General features: G+C 34.9%; 1 protein-coding gene across 3 annotated transcripts in view; it reads left to right on the top strand.

The window, feature by feature from the left end:
* Positions 1-27,066, top strand: part of LOC126758336 (uncharacterized) — a 39,224-nt gene that overhangs the window by 6,504 nt on the left and 5,654 nt on the right. Inside the window, exons 2-8 of one of the 3 annotated variants that reach the window (XM_050472574.1) lie at positions 3,413-3,452; positions 6,243-6,452; positions 18,604-18,718; positions 21,697-23,711; positions 23,782-23,981; positions 24,042-24,961; positions 25,021-25,129. In XM_050472574.1, the coding sequence (XP_050328531.1) occupies positions 18,604-18,718; positions 21,697-23,711; positions 23,782-23,981; positions 24,042-24,961; positions 25,021-25,129 (3,359 nt within the window). In that variant the 5' untranslated portion in view covers positions 3,413-3,452; positions 6,243-6,452. Of the gene's footprint in view, positions 1-3,412; positions 3,453-6,242; positions 6,453-15,864; positions 16,023-18,603; positions 18,719-21,696; positions 23,712-23,781; positions 23,982-24,041; positions 24,962-25,020; positions 25,130-27,066 lie in introns of those variants that run through there. The other 2 variants (XM_050472573.1, XM_050472572.1) reach the window with 2 other exon arrangements.

The raw sequence follows: 27,066 nt of genomic DNA, 5'->3' as shown, positions 1-27,066 counted from the left end.
TCATACGTATGTATGTATGAATGCATTTACTATACGTATCTATGTACATATGTATGTGCATGTGTGCTACCAAGTATTGTGTTGTGTGCATGATTTGTTTTGATTGTCATTGGGAGCTAATGCTACACCGTCGCACAACGCGAATCCCCCTCCGAGGTACATATCTCCAAATGTGTCTTTCTTCACTTTATTTCATTTCAAAATCCAACCGTTTGGCATGGTCTCAGATCATTATAGTGCAGCATAAAATTTGGATTTTACTTCGCAAAGGCGCCAGTGAAGAAGCTTTGACACATCAGCTGCAGTACATAGTTTAGCAACTTTCCTCTTGCTAATAAAAATATACATACATACAAATATGCTTATATTATATACATACATATGTATACGTTTACTTTGTGGAGCAAACCCGGTTCAAATCGTATATGCTGTCGTACCGCTCTTCAAGCTATGTAAGATGTCAACATAAAAGTACAAGGTATTTTGGTCCACTTGTAGAATGCCAAAAATTTTATAATATGATATTGATAATATGAATCCTTAGTTGTGGTATTTTAGTATATTTTACTGGAACTAGGATGAAGTATCAATGAGTTTTCTGTTTTCGTGCTTTCGCCTTAAAATCGAAGGAAAAACTTATTATAGGCGAAGAAACACACACCTTTTCTTTTTTCGCTAACTTGCAAGCAGATAGAATTAACGCTAGTGAGGTTTCGGAAGTCTAGTTAGTCTAGAGATAATATATGTGAATATGTAGAAGCGAGAGGCATCTGGGCGCTTTGTGCTTAATGTATTGTTGAGTTTGCTTGAGTAGCTGCAATGATAGTCTTCAAGTGCTCAGTTGCCACTCCAACCACACTTGACATCTCGACTTTTGGTGTTACGTTGCTGACTTGGGGCAACCCGGATTGAGTCATGCGCCATGCGCCATGCGCTGCACTTGAGCTGACACTTCTGGCAGTCGACATAATCGCTTCTTGTAAGCAAATTCTCACTTACTTTTATGAATTTTTGTTCTTGTTCTAATGTTCGCCGTTTTCCTATCATTTAACTTAGTCTGCGAAGGGCCACTCATGAGTTGCTCTACTAGTGCGTCGAGTGGTAGAATGGATACATACTATATACTATACTGCACCATGTACATATGTATTTAACGTTCGCGTTACTTGGGGGCACATTCATTTCCTAATTTAAGTAAAAATAGTAATGGTCGGTTTTTTAGGTTTAAAGTAGCTCAATTTTAGTCTTCGGATGCATGCGATCGTGAGAATGGGTATTCCTTAAAGTTACTATCGACTTCCTAGCGGCAATTCGATTTCCTGCTGGTTTACGTCTCAACATTGAAGTACCATACTATATACATATAAGAGTGTGCGTATGTTCATGTGGACACTCAATTCTCCATCATCATTATAATTTTTGCAAGCCAACTGGCGGCATCAGCAGTCTCAAGGTGCTGTGTGGAGCCAGCCCCTCCGCCTGCCATGCTTTTTCTGCTGTTTCATTTCATATTGCTTCTGTTCAATTCTTCAGAAACACTACGCTTCCTTGGCACTTTGTGTGCACTAACTGTACCCAGTGAACTTGTGCGATTTTTATGTACATCCGGCACACAGCTTCATAGCTCTCAAGTATGCAAAACAGGAGAAGCATTTTATATTTAGTTGGAAGCAAGACATTTCGCAAATGCATAAGTTCGTAACGCCCATTCATCGACAGCAGGGTGTTTAATTGCAGCGAAAATGTGGGTGGATGTCTGCACTTTTCGATCAAATCTTATAGGCAATGGCAGAAGTAAGCAGGAAGTTTGTGGAGGGCTTATCCGCTTCATATCTTAAAGAAGAGCAAATGCGTCTTCCAACGCGTGGCAAATTATTAAGAAAATATTCCTTATATTTTACTGGCAACGTCAATCTTTCGTGACTTTTATTACTTATATATGTGCATACGAGTAGGTGTGAAGTACAAAAGCGCGGTGTTATACTAATAGGTTTAAACTCGCACAGAACAAATCATTGCGATACCTCTTACGAGGGTGGGAGAATAAATGAAATCCGAGGGTTTTATGGGAGCCGGTGTCAAAATTAGACAACCACACTTACTTTCCTACCCGTATAACACAACTTTAAATTCCATTCGATTCTTTCACTTTCCAGTATGCAAATTAAGCACCAATTAGTATATCGGGATAAAACTTTGAACAAATAGTGGTTTTAAGGTATGCAGTCTCAGGTCTAAAAATTGTCAAAATTGCAACATAACTGTTCAAGCACCCATATACCGATCTGAATAAAAATAAATCTTTGGGCCTAATACCATGTTCAGACCGACACTTAATCACACGATTTCGGCTGTTGAATGGATTATCCCACTAATCTTAAAAATTTATCAAGATTTCGCCATACAAAAATGACAGTTCCAAATCACTTCATTGAAATGATTTGAAACTGATCCACGCTAAATCTTTCTGTGCGACTCTGATTTTGCGCAATCTACTTGTCAGCACTGGAAATCTGTTACATTATCACAGCTGATTTAGACACTACAAAGGGAAAAAAATGTAAACAAACAAATTTTTTTTAAAGCTTTGAATCTAATTTCATCTGAAAATCGACTTAACAAATGAAAAAATGCATCCATTATTTCTATTATATGGAAAATATTAAAAAAACCGTCTTTTTATTTCAAAATACTATATGACAATCTTTTCTTTTGATAAATATTATGCGATGTGAATTCTTGAATGACAATAACAGCTGTTTTTTGATCTTTCTAACGGCAGTGAGAACACTGTTGGGTTATGAAATGCTTAAATATAATCTAATCTTTTAAATTTTCAGTCTGAACATGGTATAAAATAGATAAAATAGGTTGAAAATTTGCCATACATGTCCTAACTAATTTAAGGATTTTGAATCATGCGGTTGACTTTACTCCCTATATGTATATTGGTGGTAGTATGTGAGGTACCGTAATAAAACTCAAAGAGCAAGGTGTTTTTTATAATATTGCTTAACAATATATTCTCGAGTATACCTGACCAATGTCAAATGTTAATACAACAAGCACAGACCTTTCTCTTCCTCCAACATATCTTGTATAATGTCCGACTTTCCAGCTGACTTTAAACCTTTTAGGTGGGTAAAAATGTGTGATATTTTAATGAAATTAGGATGAACATTTTCTCTCGATTAGTTTTAGGTGACACAAACAACCGCTATTTGACTTTGTAGCAACATGTTGCAATAGTATAAAAACTAAAGGTGGCAGTAATAAATTGTATTTTTTAAGAGTTTCCGATAAATATATATTTATTAATTATTAAACAAAGTATATGCCATCAACTAATTTAAATTGTAAATGTTTATGAGTAACGATTTCTAAAACCGATTTCTCTTTGTTTCCATTCTAGATAATGTCAACTCTTTGATTTACTGAGAACAAAAATAAAGGTAGGCGAACCATAAAAATAACAACATTGGTAACAAAAATATATGCATTTATGTATATTATACATATGGATTTATAGAATGAATTAAATTAGAGATGGTTCGAGTTCATATGCTGCCCTTTTCGAGCGGCAATTTAAATGTTAGCTTATAAAGTTTGCATAAAATATGGTCAACGTATCCGCTTTTAGTGCGAATTACATCGTTTGCTTGAGTTAACTTAATTGTGTATGTTTGTAGAAGTGCATGACAAAAACATTTGGTTATCAGTTGGTCGATGGGGGCCATAACAGGTTATTAACGGTTAAATATTTGTACATATTTCACATTTGAGTGTGTGTGTTACATTTGCGCACAATAAGTTAATAGTTATATAGATTTATGTACATATGTAGATACACGTGTATGTATGTATTCGCATTGCGGTTAGGTTCATTAATGTCAACAATAACCACAATTATGATACTAAAACACAAAAAACGAAATGTTGAACCAAAAGTGGCACTTCCGCTTCATGATTACTACGCTGACGTAGTTGGACCTGTGTACGAGTGCATTGTAAAGTCAACAAACGCTACCAGACTGCCCCGGTTGGAAAAGTGTCATAGTTTATTGTTTCTTGAGACTTTCCACACATATCCTATACGCATGGACAAGGGCCACACTTGAGTTGATTCCAATTGTGCGTAATTTATTTTGTATCTCTGTGTATTAATTAAGACATACGCAGTAAATAAAGCCTGCATGCAGCTGTTTGTATAGTTAAATATGCCACTGTGGCGAAGTCAGCGCAATCTTGAATGGAATATATTCAATTGTTGCCATTTTTAGCTTTGTTGGAGGTCGCTGCCTTATACTTTTTCTGTTTGTTAAATATTATACGAATTTACATACAAGGGACATCGGAGGCCCTATATATATATGTATGTATGTATATATGTTTGTATATAAATGATCAACGGGACGAGCTGCGTCGATTTAGTCGTGTCCGTTTGCTTTCGAAACTGCCGGTATCGAACCACCATACATATAATTGCCATAGAAAACTTTTTTATTTGACAAGATATCTTCACGAAATTTGGAATGGATTTTTATCCAAAATTGGCCATAAAACTGATAAATCAAAATCAAGTTCTTGTTTGAAAACCTCATTTATTTGACGTGATATTTTTCCGAAGTCTGGCATAGATTTTATATTCAAGGAAACGGTATAATCTTCGAACAAATTCTTCAAATTGTATTATCAAAACATATGTAGCTGCTACACAAATTGACCGCTCAAAATCATGCTCTTATATGGGCAATTTTCTATTTGTGACCTGGTCTACGGAAAGGGGGCTTAGGTGTCAAAAAACGAGAGACTGATAACGATAACGAGAAACTGACGAAATTTATTTTTAACAGCTTTTCCCAGAAAACTAGTTTTCGCACGTTAGCTCCCTTTTCCTAGACCAGGTCACATTTATTTATTATAGTATTTTTATTTGCAATTCTTCATTATGCAAAGAAGAGTTACCATAAAAAATAACCTAACATTATAATCAATCGTCTAAATAACATATACTGAGAAACCGATGCAAATTCGTATAAAAAGACGAAACCAGAATTACGAGAAAACACTTGATTAAATTATTAAACAATTTTATCTCATATAAAGGGAGTGGAAGGTTTCACGCTCGCATCAGTGTGTTTTCCACCAAGTTTTAAGAAAACAATTTTAACTACTTGAAAATTTTACACTATTAATGGATATATGTGTGAATCTACTTCTCCAAAATATGATTTTAATTTGTCGTCTTTTTTTTCTTTCCGTAGTGTGTGCAAAGTTTGTTGACTTTTCAGGGCTAACTGCTGTGAAATGATGCCCCCTTTATGGCGGAAGACTGTCAGTCGATGCGGCAGTTAGTAGTAACATCGTTGCGGTAGTCCCACATGCTCAGTACACCCCCCACTTAACTGACCCGAATTCACTTGTAACTTTGCGCATACTTACATATGTATATGTATACATGTATGTGTGTCGATGAACCTACACAAAAACTTACACACTTGTTTGCCTTCACTGCTTTTATATAGTAAATACATATGTATGAATATGATATACACGAGTCTCTATTAACCATGATCCATGCCCGAACTTATATTTATATGCAAATTCCCCTTTTACTTTACATTTTGCAACTCACTGTTAACTGTTAATTTATTTTCATTATGACTTCATTTATTTATTTATTGTGCTTCGTTGTTGTGTTTTCTTTGTTTTGCATTTTCAATTAATGTTTGAGGAATGAAGTCAGTCTTCATGTACATACATACATACATTCTCATACAAGAGTAGAATGCATAAATTGCAACAGTGCCGTTCCTTTGCACATTTATTTGAATGCGTAAAAATGCACAGAAATGAAAATGACATCACTGCCAGTCGAAAACTGATTGAAAGAATTGAAATTTTCAATTAAGGAGACAGACAGAGAGAAGTATATATTGGCATTTGTGTTGGATGTTTCATTAAATTGCCGTAAAATTTAATTAAAAATTATTATTTTTTAATAAAAATTGCAAGTTGCGTTTCTGGGAAATTGCACCTTGTGACAGACAAAGAGAAGTATATATTGGCATTTGTGTTGGATGTTTCATTAAATTGCCGTCAAATTTAATTAAAAATTATTATTTTTTAACAAAATTGCAAGTTGCGTTTCTGGGAAATTTGCACCTTGGGACTTACCTTTTCTTATACTTATTTCGAAACAAAATTGATATTATGAACATTTATCGCTTCTTCAATTCCAGATTCGGCAAACATGTTTGCCAACATTATAATGGTTCATCTACTCGGGGGGGTTGCTTGGGGGGATGTTGCCGCCAAAATTCCGTCTGAATTCCCTTTGAACGGAAATAAGGGATTGCAAAGCATGGAATTGTTGCACTATCCAAACCCTCTTTTCGGTATATCAAGCTTCATTTTTAAAAAGTTTAAATAATAACCTGCCGAATAAAAACGTAAGTCAATTAGTAAGCCACTCTATATATAAAGGGAATCATAGCGAAAATAATGATGAGTAATACCTAATGAGTTAAATTTACATATCTACATATTTACATAAACATATGCATGTATTATAAAATATAAAGACTTTCTATGAATTTTCTGTATTTACTGGACATGATTCGACAATGAATAATCAACACTTTCATTGTACTTTATATGTATGGTACATAGTCAAAAGTGAGCGGTGAAAAATATCTACACAATTAGAGTAAAATTACATACATTGCAAACCTTTTATATCAATGTACTTATGTTATCCTAATAACCTTCCGTTCTTCAAAAGTGTGGTGCATTTTTAACTTTTTAGTAAAAGAATTCAATACATTGTTTTGTGTGCATCTGAAATTTGGTGGTAATTTGTATACAATATATGTTAATTTTCTGGCGCTTAAATACAAATTAATCAGCTTAAAGCAAATTATGCGGGGTGAATGAACGACCTTTCAGCTGAAGTTGTACATATGTACATACATATACATGAATGTATCTATAAATATGTGTGAAGTGTAAATTCTTCGAGTATGATTATCAATCTGCTACTTCATCGATAATATTAAAAACAAGTAAGGAAGGGCTAAGTTCGGGTGTCACCGAACATTTTATACTCTCGCATGATAAAGTGATAATCGAGATTTCATTATACGTCATTTACATATTTTTCAAATACCGTATTTGTGTAAAGTTTTATTCCGCTATCATCATTGGTTCCTAATGTATATATTATACAGAGAAGGCATCAGATGGAATTCAAAAAAGCGTTATATTGGAAGAAAGCGTGGTTGTGAACCGATTTCACCCATATTTCGTACATCTCATCAGGGTGTTAAGAAAATATTATATACCGAATTTCGTTGAAATCGGTCTAGTAGTTCCTAAGATATGGTTTTTGGTCCATAAGTGGGCGGCGCCACGCCCATTTTCAATTTAAAAAAAAAAAAAACCTGGGTGCAGCTTCCTTCTGCCATTTCTTCCGTAAAGCTTAGTGTTTCTGACGTTTTTTGTTAGTCGGTTAACGCACTTTTAGTGATTTTCAACATAACCTTTGTATGGGAGGTGGGCGTGGTTATTATCCGATTTCTTCCATTTTTGAACTGTATATGGAAATGCCTGAAGGAAACGACTTTGTAGAGTTTGGTTGACATAGCTATAGTAGTTTCCGAGATATGTACAAAAAACTTAGTAGGGGGCGGGGCCACGCCCACTTTTCCAAAAAAATTACGTCCAAATATGCCCCTCCCTAATGCGATCCTTTGTGCCAAATTTCACTTTAATATCTTTATTTATGGCTTAGTTATGACACTTTATAGGTTTTCTGCTTCCGCCATTTTGTGGGCGTGGCAGTGGGCCGATTTTGCCCATCTTCGAACTTAACCTTCTTATGGAGCCAAGAAATACGTGTACCAAGTTTCATCATGATATCTCAATTTTTACTCAAGTTACAGCTTGCACGGACGGACGGACGGACAGACGGACGGACAGACAAACATCCGGATTTCAACTCTACTCGTCACCCTGATCACTTTGGTATATATAACCCTATATCTGACTCTTTTAGTTTTAGGACTTACAAACAACCGTTATGTGAACAAAACTATAATACTCTTCTTAGCAACTTTGTTGCGAGAGTATAAAAAATCCTTCAATATGATATTTTAATACACTTATATACATACATACATATGTATATATTTTAGTCCCTGGCATTTAGTTGCGCTACTTCAAAGTAAATTGTCTTATCATCAGCAAATAAGGCACCACTCTTTATTACCTGTTGCAGACGCTTAAGAACCCGTTTCTGAAATATACGATAATTAATTGAATATTATACACTTAATTGGTGGCTCGATCGTCAGGCTTGCTTCTTTGTGCATGTAGATCAAGTTCGCTCTTCACTCTCGCTTTTTATAACACATGAGAGCTATTCAATTAGCGCTCCTATGCGATCATACAATTGTTATCGAATTTAATAATTGTCAAAAAGATCATTCAACTGTTTTGATGCGGTAAAGCCTAATTAGCCCAATTAATATTATGTACGTATGTACATATACATACATACATACAAGTATATCATTTGTTTACAATGTGCAAATGTCGCTATTTCGGTCATATTTTCAAGTTGAGCAGTGTGATCTGCAGTGAGGCATCAAGAGAGTCAGGAAATGTTCGAGGGTACTAGTCGAAAAATTCGATTTGCATATAAATTATAGAGCAATTATGTTGCACCAATGATTTTGCTTCATAATTCAACTATAGTTTTTATGTTATCTTTTTGATTGGTTTTTATGTTAACACTTTAAATTCGTTGAGATTGGTATATTAAGTTCGCGTCAACTAAAATTATATTAAAAACATCTTCAATTGAGTGATACGAGTATGTACATATGTGATATTTATTCGACCGAAGAGGCTAAATTTTATATATTGAGTTAATCTGGAAAACGTCAACCAGAGGGTCGAAATTCTTTATATTAGGGATATGAGGTTTAGATCAAGGTATAAACAATTCCATTCTAATTCCGGCCTAAACCACATAAGTTTTAAGAAAACTTTTCCATCTAGTTTCATTTAAATATGACATTTTGACCAAGTCAGGTGGAAAACCGGAAATCATTATATGGGGTGTTTTGGGGCCAGCGAATATTTTCAAAGAATTTTTAAAAATACAACTCTCATTGACCGACTTATTCTTCATAATGTTTGTTAGGAAAACAAAAATAATTATATGAAGTATATGGGAGTTGGAGGTAGTATCGACCCGTTTTTATCTATTTTTGCCAATACCACCTACTATTGACATGCCACATACTAATAAAATATTCCCTGGGTTTCATTTCGCCCGATTGTATCCACCTACCACTTTTAGTCGGATTTGGGTAATTTCTGGTCATAAGATGACATGTGTACTTCAAATGCATTATTCCTGCAAAGTTGTATCTCGTTTTATTAATTGCTTTGTTTACCGAAAAGTGAAAGAATCAATTGGAATTTAAAATTGTGTTATATGGAAGTAGACGTGGTTGTAGTTCGATTTTACCTATTTTGTCACGTACCGAGTTTAGTTGAAATCGGTCGGCCGGGACTCGAGATGTGTGTTTTCACAGAAAAGTGGCCGGTGCCAGGCTTATCGTCCAGTTTTAACCTTGGATCTTATAAAGCACTCTCATTTTCTTTTAGTGGTTTTAATAGTATACATGTATATAGTTATGGCATTTTATACATATGTCTTCGTTTAATGGGGTTTGTGGGCGTGACAGTGGTCCGATTACGCCCATTTTGAACTCGTTCTCTCTTTTTTTTGCCAATGAAGCCGTGTGCCAAGTTTACTTTCTATATCTCAATTTTACTCAAATTATCGCTTTTACAGAGAGACAGACAGACTATATCTAACGCTATTAATTATTATTCTCTCTAACAACATTTTGAAAGAGTATAAAACACGTAGATGACCTTATCCCAAAATAGGGCCCTATCTCAAAATAGTTCTGACAATATTTCAATTTCAAATAAGTGAGGGCTTATCTAATATTCGGTTGCATCCAAATGTAATGATAATTAAGTTGGCAAAAATTTAATTGCAACATTCTGATTTGCCAACAATTCATAAATAATGTGCATTGTTTGGTGTTTCGGTGCCAAAATATGCCTCTATTCTAGGGCGCCATAATTACCTATAAATAAATTCAGCCATACAACTCTTTAGTCTAATAGCCAGTGGATGGCTATGATATTTAGCTGAAAACTTCTCCTATATCTACCTTACATGAGATCGGGAGCCAGACTACTTGGTTTATACGCCTTATTCGCTATTGTGGCTCTGATTTTTATTTTAAATCCAAATACATACATAAAAGCGATAACTTTTTATTTTTTCTCTGTTTTTGTTATTTTAATATTCGATTTCATGTTTATGGTGTGTCACCTGAATTAGTCATTAGGAATATAGAAGGCAAGACCACTTTGCCACTTCCAGTTCGTAAATTATTTTTCGTTTCACAGCTTATTTAAATAATATATGTATATATGTTCGTTTTAAAGAGTAGCTTAAGTCGAATCAAGTTGTTATTCTATACACCAACTCCTTAAACATATAAAGCATGTTTTGGAAAATTTTTATATTTTGTATTCAAATTGTTAAAGTTTATATTTCAGACAAATATTTTCAGTGCGAGAAATTCGCATACAATTTCTTGCATACTTTCAAAGTGTAGTTTTAGAGCTTAAAAAAACAGAACAAATGGTTTTTTCGGCAAAATCAATTTATTTTATTCACAACAGTCTCCTTCTGCTTCAATACAGCTTTTTGCACGGTCCAAAAGCATGTCAAACGAGTGGAAAGGCAGGTCAAACGGCGCATTAATGTGCAACAAACGCCAACTTTCATCTTCGCGATATTCGGTCCGAACACGTCGAATACGGCGTACCAAACTCTTCAAAACTCCAAGGTAGAATACCGCATTAACGTTTGGGCCGGGTGGAACAAATTCTTTGTGGACAATACCCCAAAATCGGCATTGTCTTCACTTTTGACTTTCGTTTCGGGATCATATTGGAAACACTACGTTTCGGCACCAGTCACAATATTGTAGAGGAAGTTTTTGTCCTTTTAATCATGTCCTTCGAATGTTGGATTCTGAACAATTTTTGATCGTCAGTCAAACCAGGGGCCGCTAGATTCAAAAAGTCCTGTTTACTTTGGAACGTTCCTTTTATGACACTGCCATGAGTGCAAGAGTATATTTTATTTTTTTGATATAAATAATAGTAGGTTGGTTGTTTTTATATTTCGGGATTAGAGATAATTATCGAAAATCGTTTTACTTGTAGTGTTTTTTCAAGATATTTTTCATTAAGATGTACACGTATACAATTACGCATCCGTTTGAATCAATTGGCGAAGCACTTTTGCCACTTCGATTGAGGTATCTCCAAAACATGTGTTCTGAACGCATCAATCGCCTCTTTATGTGTCGAAAACGTCGAACTCTTTGTTTATTTTTTATGTACGAGTATAAGAAGGAATAATTCGGTGCCAAGTCAGAACTATGTATACAGTGAATGACTCATCAAATCGATGTTTTGAGTGCTCAAAAAATGCACGAAACCACGGGAAACCATTTTTTTGGATGTGATCTGAGTGCGAACAACAGTTGTTAGATTCGGCTTATCTGGAAATACCAATACAGTCGACTGCTGTTTACTTTCGGGCTCATACGCATAGATCCATGATTCACCTGACACGATGACATAGACGTGTTTCGAAGCACTGCTATCGTGTTTTTATACCCTGAACAGGGTATATTAAGTTTGTCACGAAGTTTGTAACACTCAGAAGGAATCGTCGGAGACCCAATAAAGTATATACATAAATGATCAGTATGTCGAGCTGAGTCGATTTAGCCATGTCCGTCTGTCTGTCTGTCCGTCTGTCTGTATATATACGAACTAGTCTCTCAGTTTTTAAGATATCTTTTTGAAATTTTGCAAACGTCATTTTCTCTTCAAGAAGCTGCTCATTTGTCGGAACGGCCGATATCGGGCCACTATAACATATATCTGCCATACAAACTGAACGATCGGAATCAAATGCTTGTATGGAAAACTTTCACATTTGACAAGATATATTCACGAAATTTGGTATATGTTATTTTCTAAGGCAACAATATAATCTCCAAAGAAATTTTTCAGATCGGTTAACTATAGCATATAGCTGCCATACAAACTGAACGATCGGAAACAAGTTCTTGTATGGACAACTTTCACGTTTGAGAAGATATATTCACGAAATTTGGTATATGTTATTTTCTAAGGCAACAATGTAATCTCCGAAGAAATTGTTCAGATCGGTTAACTATAGCATATAGCTGCCATACAAACTGAACGATCGGAATCAAGTTCTTGTATGGACAACTTTCACGTTTGAGAAGATATATTCACGAAATTTGGTATATGTATGTTATTTTCTAAGGCAACAATGTAATCTCTAAAATACTTGTTTAGAACGGATTACTATAGCATATAGCTTCATACAAACTGAACACATAGTTACTAACAGAAATGCACCTGTGAAGGGTATTTAGCTTCGGTGCAACCGAAGTTATCGTTTTTTCTTGTTTAACATTTCTTTCGACCAATCGACACGATGCTTTTTTGAGCGATTTTACAGTCACATTTGATCATACAATATTGAATGTTTGGTATGATAGTCCACTAATTCTTATAGTTGTCACAATCGCCAAAAATGGAATTAAGTTCATCGATTCGCTGTTGCTGAGATAATCCACGTCGAAAGTTAATTATTCGCGATTTAATTCCATTTTTTGACCGAGATGAATTTTTTAAGTAACTGTAAATAAAACAAAGAGCGTTCGTATATCAAAACGTACTGAATATGTATAACATCAAAAATGTCAAACTTTACGATAAAGTGGAGAGTTGTCAGATTGCAACGCTAGTGTTGCCAAAAACCGAAATATAAAAAGAATCCTACTATACTTATGCTAATGTGTACTATATGTATGTATTTATTGATCAAAACCTAGTTTGGCTCTAACACACGTTTTGAAGCAGACTGTTAAATAATGGATGTCGCCATTTATAATATATAAATATTTTTCTTCACCATTAACGTCACTGAGTACCCAGTTTTTACCAAAATTATACGCATTTAGAACAGGTTACAAGAATCGTAAGTTTTTTCAAGTAATGATTAAGTTAATTTTATCTTATCTGTTATGTATAATATGTTAAACTTTTTTATATTGTGTTTACTTGCCATACTTTACATAACGAAAAGTAAATAACATAATGCTTGTGGCCAGGTGCGTCGGTTTAAAATCTCAACCAAGCGAAGATAAAAACATATTTTATAAAAACGATCGTGTTTGGGAAGCAACGATACCTTTTGAATACATAGTATAAAATTCATCATCCGTTCGATCCTAACGACTGTGGGCAAAACATAGAAGAACTTTTTAATTTAAATTTCGCTCGGATTTTTTTCTAGTTTGGTATGTTCCAATGTCACATCAAAATAATCATTAGAGTTTAGTATACGCTTGTCTTTCTCATGTACATACATATGTACATAAACTGCAGTTGGCGATTAACAGTCGTAGATTTTACTGGCATCTTTGGATTATCGGAAGGCTCAGTGAAAATCTTTTTGAAATATCATTTGGGGTTAAAAAAAGTGAAGGCGCTATTGGTTCCAAACTCACTTAATTTTTCGAAAAACAGTGTCGCGTTAACGTCTGTGAAACAATGCTTTCCGATTCCCGAGATGTCATGAAACGTAAAATTAAAGGTGATGAGTCTTGGATCTATCCTTACGACCCGGAAACAAACGATCAATCGGCCGAATATCATGGGAAAGGTGAGCCAAAGACGAAAAAATCACGTCAAAGCAGATACAAAATCAAGGTTATACGGATATTTCCAGTTTTCTTCGATTATCGAGGTGTGCTGCACTCCAAATTCTTTTCGACCGACCAAACTGTCAACAGAAATACTATTTGAGTGTTATGCTTCGCGAAGCTATTCGTAAAAAGAGGCCGGAATTATGGGCCGATATCTTTTGGTTTTTGCATCACGATAATGCCCTGTCGCCTACTGCATTGACTCTTCGTGAGTTCTTCGCCAAATTTTCAACCCAAATCGTACCGCAACCACGCAGTATTCGCCTGATTTAGCTCCGTGTAACTTCTGACTATTAAGCAAACTCAAACGACCGCTCCGGGGAAAACGTTTTGAACCAATTAAAGACATTACACGTGAATCGCTACGCGCATTGAAGGTTATTCCGGAAAATTGACTAACAACCGTTCCGGTGATTGTAAAAAACGTTAGTACAAGTGTATTGCGGCTAAGGGGGTTACTTTGAGGGATACGACATAGTTTTTGAAGAATAAATTAAGAATTTTAAAATTATGAACAAAGTCTTACTATTTTTGTTCATAGTAGTACATCAAGACTCTTGCCAACATAAGAATCACTTGTCTTCGACGTTTCCTTTTGTATGTTACAAACATTCTATCAATTCTACCTATTCAGGGTATAAAAAATTCTTCTCCGCATACCATATGCCACACACCTCGATTTTTGATTAATAGCGCCTAACCCAAATTTCTCAAAGCTCAGCATAACGAGCTTTATTGAATAAACAAAGTCTTAAGAGGAGTAATATAAATGTGTATCTTGTAAATGTGTAAAGTTTTTAAAGAGCAAAATTTTAGTATATAAGGCTATATTAGTAATAAATTACATATTTATTATTCGGTCGAGTTATATGTACATCACGGTGGGTGAAAAAACGATTTTTTTCGCTTCTACACCTACACCTCTAAAAAAGGCTCTCCAAGTATTTTTACAGAGCATAAATTTCTTACAATATCATTGAAATTTAAAATGATGTTTTTTCATACAAAAGAAAAAACTAATTTGATTCAAAATAGTTAAATTTCAATAATTAATATCTTTCAACGGTAAGGTTAACAAAAAAACTGAAAGGGCCCATTTTGTAGAGCATTCAAATAGTCGTCAGCTTATACATACATACATATATACCAGATTCATATCAATATGATACTTGGGTTTACTGACACGTAAGCGTAATCAGCCGTTCACTTCAAAAACTCTATGTGTTTATTTTACGAAATTCAGTAAATTTTATATTTGATATGCCGTATTCGTTTAGCTTAAAGCGATATTTATAATTAATTTTGTTTTTTTTTTTGTATTTTATAAATTGTGTAAGTGTAATAATGCAATAAAAATAGACCAATCCAACTGCTTTATTTAAATAAAATATGACGTATGTACTCATACAGGTAGATTTATAAAAAGTACAACTGGATTCGTTTTATATGCTAAGTTTTTTTCATAAAGAATACACATACATACATAATAGTTATCGTAAATTTGGTCGAAATGTTTTGGAAAAGTGTAACGAAAAATTGCAATTTCAGCTGAAGACAACCGATCTATGTTGCTTTGAAATGTACATACCTATATACCATATACATATGTACCTATGTAACATACATATGTATATGTATCTAATTAAATATCATTATTCTCCGCAAGGTCGTTGGTGTGTGTAAATGTGTACACGAGTAAATATGTACGATAGAATTATACGATCATTTGCCGACTTGCTTGCAGTTAAAAGTGAATTTCCTCTCCGCTTACGTATTTGTATACAGTTTACGCATATACCGACTTGTTTACTTACTTTTGGAATCGGGCTCGTTATCAACCCGACAGCATAAGCCGGCTGTTTGCGCCATATTTGGCCGGCATCAGTTGAATTTCGCTGTTCACCAAAGACGGGTTACACCACGACGGCTTCCAGAATGCGTGTCAGTGTGTGCTTTATGTTGGCAGTAATTTCATCGAAGAAAGTCAATCACATTCCCCTGTCCATGTGACAAAAAAATCAAGAGAAATGAGTCGATTTATTGGCTTTGATGCGAGTACTGGTGAAACGGCATTCACTTATTCGAAAGTTTCTGACAGAAAATGTGAGTTCGGTATTAATTTACATACTATATTTTAGTTTAAAATTTCACATTGATTCCCCCTAATAAAACCGTCACAGTATTTACAGCAGTAATACTATTTGGGATTCATTTGCTTTCTCATAAACTTAATCTTTGAACAAAGCTTGTTCAAGAAGCATGCATTGAAGCACAATTTATCACAAAGCATATTGTTTTGTTGCGTTGCCTTCTGATTTGAAACAGAGTCTTTGACAATTAATAATTGATTGAAAATAGAATTACGACGGGAATCGATAGGCACATGTTTATTGGTTCGAGCGTCAACATCTATGTTTTCTTTCATGCACAATATTAGCTGAAGGTAGTTATTGATTTTCACAAATAATATTAAAACCAGAAAAAGAAAAGAAAATTCAGCTGCCACCTTATTATTTTTTGCAAGCTTATGTATACACCCTCCTGTGCCTTGAGACAAATGGCGCGTTAGTTCCGCGTTGGTAGAAGAGGGGTCACATTTTCAGGGTTTGTGTACAATATAAATAAATATCACATGTGGGCTCTTGAATTGCCAATTGGCATCATCAACCCCTCTTACGTCGACTAACCTACACTGTGGAAGGGCTGGTATTATGAAGTAAGAGCAGCAGCTGTTTTCAGCTTGATAGACACGTGCTGCCCACAAGAGATTTTTTCCTCAAATCACTTCCATCAATAAGTGTCAAGAATATCTGTTCTTGCTGGTACTTTGTAAAAACAGTAATCATTGATTACCAATATTTGTACATGTGGATGTGCATTCCTTTTTGTTTAAACTTTTATCATGTGGATGAACATTTATTAGAGCTTGATATCTAAGCATATAATAAATGAATGAATGTGTGTAGAACGAGTACTCAATAGAGTCGCTTATGCGGTGTTTCTTTGGACGTTCGCTTTCCATTAGAATTTGAGGTTATTTCTTGCCCGTTTTATCTACCTGGTTTTTGGTTGTCTCTGCACATACCTTTGAGTATGAGTCATCAACGGAATGATGTCGTAAGTGCAAACGCAAACGCCGTCTGTCACCGAGATACAAAACATATGCTTAGATATAAATACTTACATACATACATACATATACCTTCAATACGTGTTTTATTTGCCTTTCTTGACGCTGAAGTTTTTAGCTGTCAGAAAAATTACAAAGTTACTATCAAAGTGTATATTTATAAATTTATATTTATATTTTGTTTGCGTTTGATGTGACTCAAAAAGTTTTAATTGCTTACTTTATTTTATTATATGCATGTATGTACATAAACATATATTTTTTAAAATATTTATTAGGGTTCCCCCATGGCTTTTGTATGCATATTTGTATTGCAACAATTTGAGTGCACCTTTAAATCTCCCCTTTTCTCTCGTCCTTTTGTAGATTACCTTTTATTTTCACACCGTTTTCTCAGTTGATGTGTTTGAGATGGGAGTATTCAAAGGAATACTCGTAATAATGCGCATGTGTATTTGGCTTCATAACGGTTTTATTTCTAAGTTGAATAGTTTTTCTTGAGTACTTCAGATGCGTCAATTGTGCTGCGTCTGCGCACACGCCAAATGCCAGTGTTGGTGACCTTTCTTCTCTTTTATCACATTTACGTCGCAATCCCAGTGGCTTGTAGGCTTGTTTTTGTGTACGTTCCTTATTATTCCATTTTAGGGTTTTGTACGGGTTGGTTCTAAAGTGCAACGGAACGCAAATGAGTATTACAACATCGTAGTAGCTTATTTTCAAATTGGCACAAATAAGCCTAATATATGAAACACAGAAAAACGTAAAAACCTGTTCGCATAAATTTCACAAGCTTTCTGCAAGTATTGCGCAATCTCATATATTTCCGGGAGTTACTTCAAAAGGATTACCGGTTTAACTGCTGTTGTTGTTGTTGTGGTAAAAATTTGTGTGCACAATAAATTTTTGCAGTAAAAAATACAGAAAATAGTGAGCCTTGATATTGTGTTACATTATACCACTAAAATTAATCTCGATCAAATTCATATAATAAGTTTACTCTATTGTTTTTCCTATCTTCGTCAAGAAGTTGAGTTGTTTGGTATGGCATGAAAAGATCTGATAAGTTACCATTGACTTTGCTGAAATAAAATTTAAAAAAATTACCTTTATATTTTAATAAATGTTTAATCAGAAAAGTTCTTTTAGTTGCTTAAAAAAATACAAATAATATTTTTTTTTAATCTCTTATTTTTCGTTCACTGTACAACAGTATGCAATCGATTTTTTCTCCATTTCCAAGTTCTTTGCATTCCAATAAGCATAGTAACATTACTTGATTGATATTTTATAATTTATGTAGAGCACCTTTGGTTGAATCAGTTTTCCGTATACCATTGACAGTTACTGTTTGATCATTATCTCGAGAAATAACAGCCTCAATATCGGTTGGCACAAAAATATTTGCTTGACAAACTTCGTTAAGCCGAAATAATTAAAAATTTTAAAAATAAAAAAAGTATATACAAAATAAAATTGGATTTATTTTTTAATTTTTTTTTTATTTTTTTTTATTTGCAATGCACCAATTTTCATTTATTCTTTATTTTTTAGATGTCGTTAACGAAAAAGGATCCTACACTGCGTGTTGCTGCCAATGATCCGCATTTGGTCAGTTTGGGAGGTGGACGTTTGAGCACAGCTGTTACTATACATTACATACCCATAGGTAACAAAATAACATCACATATTACATCAATTTTGAACTGCTATTCAACTCCATATCTCGAAGGAGCTTAACAATTCTTTAGTCTCAAAATCAGAACATTAAATCAATTAAAACCTTTTGATATTCTATAAGCTTAACACAAGATAATTGAAACATACATGCATACATAAATGCGGATATACATACAATATGTACATATACAATGTGCTTCAATATATAAAATATTAGAAAAACGGTAAAGCTTTTTAAAAGCAAAAACTGGTATAGATTACTTATATTTATTACTGTATTTGTATGCATGTACACACATATACTACATATACACGGATATATTTACGCCGGTTCGAAGCATTTACATAGATAATTTTCAATGAATATACCTTCAATTACTGGAACTCAAATGAGTTTATGTCATTGATAACGCTTAATAGATTAGGAAATTAATTTCAGTGGAATTAATTCGGAGTGCCTAAAGATAACGTTTAAGTGGAACTCATAGAAAAAAATCGATATTTTCCCTATAATTTCAAATATTTGTCTGAAGTCTCCAATTTATATAAAAATATTTACTGGTAAACCAATCCTTCCTTTCCTTTCTGGCAGGAAAAAGATTCTCTGTAAAAACTAACAAGCTGAGAACCTTAAACCTTTGCTTACTTCAGGCAACTATTACGCTATTCTAGGGAAAACAGTATGTGCTAAATCGAATAGTAAACATGAAATATTTTCAATTCATATACAATATGTTTATACAGGGTTTTCAATAAGAGTATTCTTAAAAAAAAGACACACAAGTTGTTAAGGAAATTCAAATGTTCCTCCACGACTTCTTTTGCAGGAACGAATTCCATGAACAAAATTTGTGAGTACTTTTTCTTTTAATATTGACTTCTAAAGCTTGAAAAGAGTCTGGTTTATTGCTAAAGACGAATGTCTTCAAATAATCTCACAAGAAGTAGTGGTGTTAAATCACAACTTCTTGCAGACCATTCAATGTAACAATTTATTGAAATAATCGATTCTCCAAACTTTTCTCGCAATAATTCGGTTGTTGCACATGCTGTGTAGCACATAGCCCCGTTTTGTTGCAACCAAATGTTGCCTAGATCAACTTCTTCCAATTGCGGCTATAAACAGTTGGTTATCATAGATTTCTATCGCTCTCCATTGTCACTAACGGTGTCACCAGTTTTATTCCGAAAGAAGTACGAAACGTCGATTCCACCAGACCAAAAACCAAACCAAACTGTCAATTTAGGTGAATGTAAATGATTGCTCATGAATAATTTATGAATTTTCTTCGAACCACAAACGACAGTTTTGTTTATTTACTGCTTCACTCAGATGAAAGTGAGCCTCATCGGAAAAGATGATTTTTTTTTAAATCATCGTTTTCCAGTTGTCAGCAAATTCACAACGTTTACGGCTTCAGTTCTTGAGTGAGATCAATTTTATACAGATACAAGCACAAATCCTTTTTCAATCCACCAGGTTGAGGTTTGAGACAGTCCCAATTTTTGAAAACGTCTTAGAATCGACAAATTGCATTCTTCAGCGAGATGTGCTTAAACGGCAGCAATATTTTCATTACTTTGAGCGGTTTGTCTTATTAGTCCTTGAACATTATGTAAGAAAAATGTACATACATACGTCAGAAATTTTCAACAATTCGACATACAGGGAGCACAGGTGGACGATTAATACGATCATAAATGAGAAAAGCGCACGAAAAGTTGCAATTGGAGAACGATTATTTTGATAATAAAATTGTATAATTTTTAAACGTTGTTATGGCGTAAATCTTTCCATGATGAAATTGTAAAAGTTACTGAATACAATAAAAAATGCAGGTCATGACATATTAAAAACGGTACATTGAAATCATAACATCCCTTTTGGAAAACACAGTATATTCTAATTCCTTAATTCTATTAAAAATTCAACTATTACAACTTCATAAGAGCTAAATATCATGAAACACCCGTTACAACAACAACATCATGAAACCATAGTTTCGTGGATTTCATCTATGTACATAATGTATATGATATATACATACGTTAAGACCTTTCGGCATGCAATGGTTAATCTCTACATATATTACTGCAAAGGAGAAGCTTTAGAACTTGTGCATCCTCCAAATCATCGGATGTCATTATGTGAACTTCAAATAGGAGTAGAAGCCTCATAAACCTCAACATATGTAGAAGAGATGGATACGATTTGTTTATCATGTCGACTTAATATATGCATACATAAATTAGATTTCATTCGAATTGCAAGGTAGTTCCTTGGGTTTTAAAAGGCCTTCCTAACTCTAATAGATTTTTATGAAAAGCTTTCATTGAGTGGAGTCCAAAGAAAAAAGTGTGAATATTTGCTTTATATTTATAAAGTTAAAAAGTATAAAGTAGCGTAGCTTTATCCGACGTGACATACAATACTTTATATGTATATTTGTACCACATACTTGTAGTTATGTACACATTTCTTTGAGTATGAATTTGCCTTTATCAAAAGTTCGGGCTCCTAAGGGTCACAATCAAAAAGCTTTATGCTTACGCTTTTTAGATTTTTTGTGACTTTTTACGAATATAAAAACATTTAGCAAACATATGCTTGCAAATACAAGATACACATTCACATAGGTACGATCATAATTAAAACGATGTGTTCGAAATTTACGAAATGTGCGACGTACTTGTATGTATATGTATTTATGTACATATGTATACAACTCACCTATGTTTGTATGGAAACATTTGAATTTATGATCTCACTTTTAGTACTGCTGTTGCAAAGGTAGCTTCATAATTTTGCCAAATAAGTTTCGGCGAAGACGCTTTTCAAATAAGTTTAGGAGTAAATGATTTTCGCACATTTATTGTAAATGCGATTTGCGTTGTTATTTACTTTTTAAAAACTCTCTATCTAGTGCTAACAAGTACCTACATATATAACTATTTATTCGCTTTCAGGTGATATGACTATTGGCTCGGCCTCCACTTGCAGTATATCTCTGAATGGTAGTGGGGTCCGATCGATTCATTGTACAATCTATCGCAGTGAGGAGAACGAAGTAACCATAGTACCAGAACAGGATTCCCGCATACTGATCGACGGCACGAAGATCACGCATGAAACGAACCTAACGCAGGGTGCAATGATCACCATTGGTAATTCAAATTATTTGCGGTTCAATAATCCAGCCGAGGCTCAGTTGATACGCTCTACAATGGGTTCGAATGAACGCATTTCAATGCCCCAAATAGACTTCACTCAAGTGCCACGACGTGATTCAACGAAAAGTCTTAGCTCCAGCAATGGAAGTGCAGATGTGCGCCAATCGTTAGCCATCGACTCGTTCTACGAGGAACATATTAGCCCCATGTCGAATGTACAGATGTCAATGTCGATGGGTAGAGAGAGCGCGAAAAGCATGCTAGGCAGCAATAAATCGCTATACAACAACGTTGCTCTAGCGCCGATTGACATCAATGGCTTACATTGCCCGAAGGTTTTTGCCGCTGACTTGGTGACGGTGAATATGCCAGCCAAGGATGTTTTGGGTCAGAAATATGCAAACTTTGCAAAAAATTTGGCTGAAAATCATCGCAACGACAAGAATGCAAGTCCTGTACGCAATAATCAATTAAACAATAGTGTAAGAGGAGGAGCCCAAAACAGCACGGGGAATTATGTTAACATTCCGAGCACGTCAAATTTCATACAAAATACCAGTGTGTGTGGAAGTGGAGAGTTTTTGGCAAAGGTTAATAATACGACACCATTGCGCACCACCAATAGTGCGAATCACCACAACGTGCCTGCTTACGATCGCTATCCGAAGCCCGGCACCTATGGTGGTTTACAGATTTATCCAATGAATGGAGTCAATACTGAAATTAATAGCAATTCTATAAACTCGTCGCCACTGCATCGTATGCAGTACGAGAGTTCACCAAGCATGCAGCGTAGAAACCTCTCGAACCTTAGTACTTCAGAGAATGAATGCCTTGAGGATATGCTAAAAATATGTACTGAATATTCCGATCGACAAAATCAGAGTTGTGCTGCTTCTCTTACTTCCTCACCTATAGTTCAAAACCGGATCAAAACAAATGGTTCACTGCCACGTGACAAAAAGTCTCCCTTCTACTTTGACCTATCTGGTTCGCAACTTCAACAATCTGTCTCAGGTAGTAATAATAATCTCAGCACCCAAGCACATAACGGTTCAGCCTCCATTCCCAGCTCCTCTGGTTACGAGAATGTTCGTTTAGTGACTCAGAACCGAATTGAAATTAGTGGGCAAACACAAGGTCCCAGTTCACCGAAGACAGGCTATGAAAATGTCGTTATTGGCAAGTATGTGCCACAAAGTCCTCGCACCAAAATTAGAACGACATGCATGTCGCCGAAGAAGGAGCATTCCTTCAGTAGTGTGTATGGTCAAACGCCTATTGCCTCAAAGCCACCCCCAGTTGCACCAAAGCCTTCAAAACAGAGTGAATATGAGCAACTTATCAAGACATTTGAAGAGAAACTTAAACTAGAAATGCAAGCCATCGAGGAGAGCAGTCGGTACCAGCCGACTAGCGCCGTGAAATCCATATCGCTTTCCGCTGAACAGTCGCCAGCAAAACGTATGAATAAAAATGTTAACAATCTCACGTTGAACTTACCCGAATCGAATTCGCTGCAAAACTCGCCCAAACTACAAAAGAAACCAGCACCTGCACCACGAATGTTCTCCAAAAGCGCATTAGCGAACTTCAGTAAGAGTGGCACCGCTAAAACTTTTGATTTACAAAAATCAGTTGCGAATGTGCAAAATAATATTGAAGAAACATTGAAATCCAAGCAGGTTCTGAGTGGCTGCGAAGGCATTGATCAGCTTAAGCTGAAAAGAAAACAGCATTTGATGAGAATCCATGACTTGAAGAATGAAATATCCGAACTGCAAAAACAGGAATCGGAGGAGCTAAGAGAAGTGAGTGCTTATTTTAATTCATCGATAATTTTAAAATTTAAGAATTTGTTATTCTTTTCTACAATTTCAGTTGGATATGGAAAAAGCGCTGGTGAATGCAGAAGTGAATTCCGTTGGTGGCTCGGTGGGCGAGTTGGAAACACAGCTTGAGCTTTTGCAGAACAAGATTCATCGTTTTGAAGCACAACGAAACGCCACACGAGTAATGGAGGAGAATCAGCAGGCTAAATTGAAACAATCAATTGAAATGAAGCAAGATCAAGTGAAGAAGTGAGTATAATTTTTCAACTTACATATTCTATATATACATATGTACGTCTATGCAAATAGGTTAAAGTCGATGTTACAGCAGAAACCGAGCAATGATTGCCTCAAAGAAGAACTGCACAATGTAAGTGAGTCGCTGGAAAATGACCGAAAGACATTTGAAGATTTAGAGTTCCAGTATTTGGAAGAAGAATCTGAGTGGCACGCCTACCGCGAGGAGCTCCACAACGAAGAAGCGAATTTGATTGTGAAAATAAAAGAAAAGCGCATTGAACTGCAATATCTGGAAAGACAGGACCTTGGAAATATTTCGGTGCATGCAAAAACTTTAAAATCAAAGTTAGTGAGTGCATGTAATTCGCTTAAAATAGAACAGGAATACCTAAAGGCTATAGAAAATAGTATTTGCGACATAACTGGTGATTTAAAGGTTAACTCATCCGAAGAAGACATCAGTACGACATCCTCCGCTTCACCGATATTGCAGAACAATCTGGCGACGGGAGTTATGTCACAATCTCTTTTTGGCTCCGCCGAATTGCTTTGTCCAAAACGTACCACGGAGGATGTAATGTCAAAGAGCGTAAATGAGAATATGTTTTATAATAATAAAATCGAACTGCCATCGCAAGCCCCAGTCACAAGTACACCGAAACGTAAGCAACTTTATGTAGTTGACATTGATGATGCAATAAGCGATATGCGGAGGAGTACTGAAATTGAGGTAGATTCTATATTGAATGGCAAACTTGACGTGCCAAATTGCGATCAGCACAATGAGCGGGTAAAATTTAATCTTTCCTTGGGCACCGATGATTTTGAAGTAAATCCGCTGGAACGTCGTGTGCCTTCCCAGGATGATATTGACCGCATATGTAAAGTGACTAGTAGTGCACCGATTTCAACAAAAGGTGCTAGTACCAGAATATTTGATAGTATCAAGGAAATTGAACGAAATCGTCAGTTGCTGCTGGCCCAGCAAGGTGTGTAACATATCATATTATCATTTACAGGTTCTTAATAAAATTATTTTTTATTTAAGGTCATCACGTTATCGAGCATGAACGCCAGAAAATCATTGATTTGAAGAAGAAATGCCATGATGAAGCACGCGCCCAATATCTTTTACAACTGAACAATGGCGAAAGAGAGTAAGTCCCTATTGTTTCTTTAATCGCATGTAATTAGTTTTTATTTTTCCCTGTTGGACCACTCTCAAAGGGAGTACAACTAAATAGAGAGTGTTATTGTAAATACTCTTGAAATCGAATTAGTATTTTCCCCGACTTATTTAGTAAAAATTCTGAAAAAGCAAAAATAAAGCCTCATTATAATAAAGTCGCACAAACACAAAAATTAGAGGGCGACTGTTGTAATTTAAAATTATATATGATAGTGAGGGTGTGAACAGTAAAAGTGGTTTACTGGCCCTTTTCGTATTAAATAGAGTTATGTTGATTAACTTCAATTGGTTGGTCATTCATGTGTGTGCATGTTCCTCAACTATTGCACTTGTTAACCTACGCTGACATGTATTGCTGCGAGGAGAATCTTTTATTAGATACGCATGAGAGATAGTTAAATGAGACCAGTGTTCGCGACCGCATGCCACTGGCTGCAATAAAACAATTTTTTTCTCTTTTATACGAAAAATCTTTATAATAAAATTTTTTCGTTGATGAAATGATATTTTCGAAACCTTATTTAAAAAAAACAGTTGTGTAGTATCAAATATTTTTTGAACAGTTGAGGTGACAAATTGAGTCGACACGGTTTAGTGAACCTTAATCACATTGAAAAAATTATGGAGTCTGAAAAAGTTTCTTAAAAATGTCTGTTCATCACAGTGCATATTACTACTTGTTTTATAAAAAATTTAGTTCATATATATATGTATGTATATAATACCGAAACGTAAATTTGTAAATTGTCAACTTATTAAACGAATTTGATTGTAATGAAATGGAAGTAAATTTCCTTTTCTCGTCCGTAGTCGCATTCTATGATTGTTTTTGTTAAAATTTTTTTGAAATTACATTTCACGGACTTTGAATTATAACGTTTGTGTTAGCATTGCACCCTCTTCTTCCCGCCCACTTCAATATCCCAAAAATGTCAACAAATACTCATATCTTGATCTGTGTGCTTTTGTGATAAGGCCTTTGAATACATCCATACATGTGCTTGAGCGTTGGTATGTCCACAATGTTTACATTAGCAATAAATGACAAGCAAATATAGAAATATATTCGGAATCGAATATGTATGTAAGTAGGTCTGGAATATGCAAAGATGCGGGTAGAAAACCGGATCGGAGGTGTCGGTTGTATGAAAAAATTAATTGCAACTTTTTGCCATATACATACATATTTCCTGGTGATATTTTTTCTTCTTGTGCAAATTATTACTCACAGTTCTGTGTATTTAGTTATAAGACAAACTTAATGTGGTGAAATGTACAAACATGTGTACAATCAAAGCAGACCTACAATTGGTTCAGCAACAAAGTCGGATACACGTAACAGTGAAGTGTGTGTGTCTTTATGCAATGACAAAGGTTCGACTGCTCGTACACCAAGCTGAGCTGTCTTTGTGACAGTTGGATCCGATCAGTGAAGCGCTTAATAATTCATGAGGGGGGAAATAAATCAGTGTTCATTTCTAATAAAGTTAATTTCATAATACTCAGAGAGAGAATACTGTCTGACATAACCACATCATATGTAAGTATATGAGTTCATATGTTTATCGACTGCAATTATGTACTAGAGGTGCACAACACAAATTTAGGTCAGATTCCTATACGAATATAAATCGAATTCAGTGCATATTAATGGAAGTTGCTGGAATTTGAATTGTTTTGAAATGCAGTTACTTGTATGGTTTGCGAAAACGCGGTAAGCGGAACTCAAATAAAATTGAAGTAAATAAGTATCCAATCTAAGTAGAATAGTTGGCTTACTCGTGCATTTCAATAAATAATTTAGTGTAAGGGCATTACTTTGATATATGGATCATTTAGTTCATGTGTTTGTACTTACATATGTATGTGTGTGGTTTGTTAAATTTCTCTTGGCAAGTCTTCATT

Source organism: Bactrocera neohumeralis, chromosome 5, assembly GCF_024586455.1.
Source record: "Bactrocera neohumeralis isolate Rockhampton chromosome 5, APGP_CSIRO_Bneo_wtdbg2-racon-allhic-juicebox.fasta_v2, whole genome shotgun sequence".
Classification (NCBI taxonomy): Eukaryota; Metazoa; Arthropoda; class Insecta; order Diptera; family Tephritidae; genus Bactrocera; species Bactrocera neohumeralis.
Note: the sequence above shows the minus strand (reverse complement) of the source record. Positions and strands in the feature narration are given on the sequence as shown.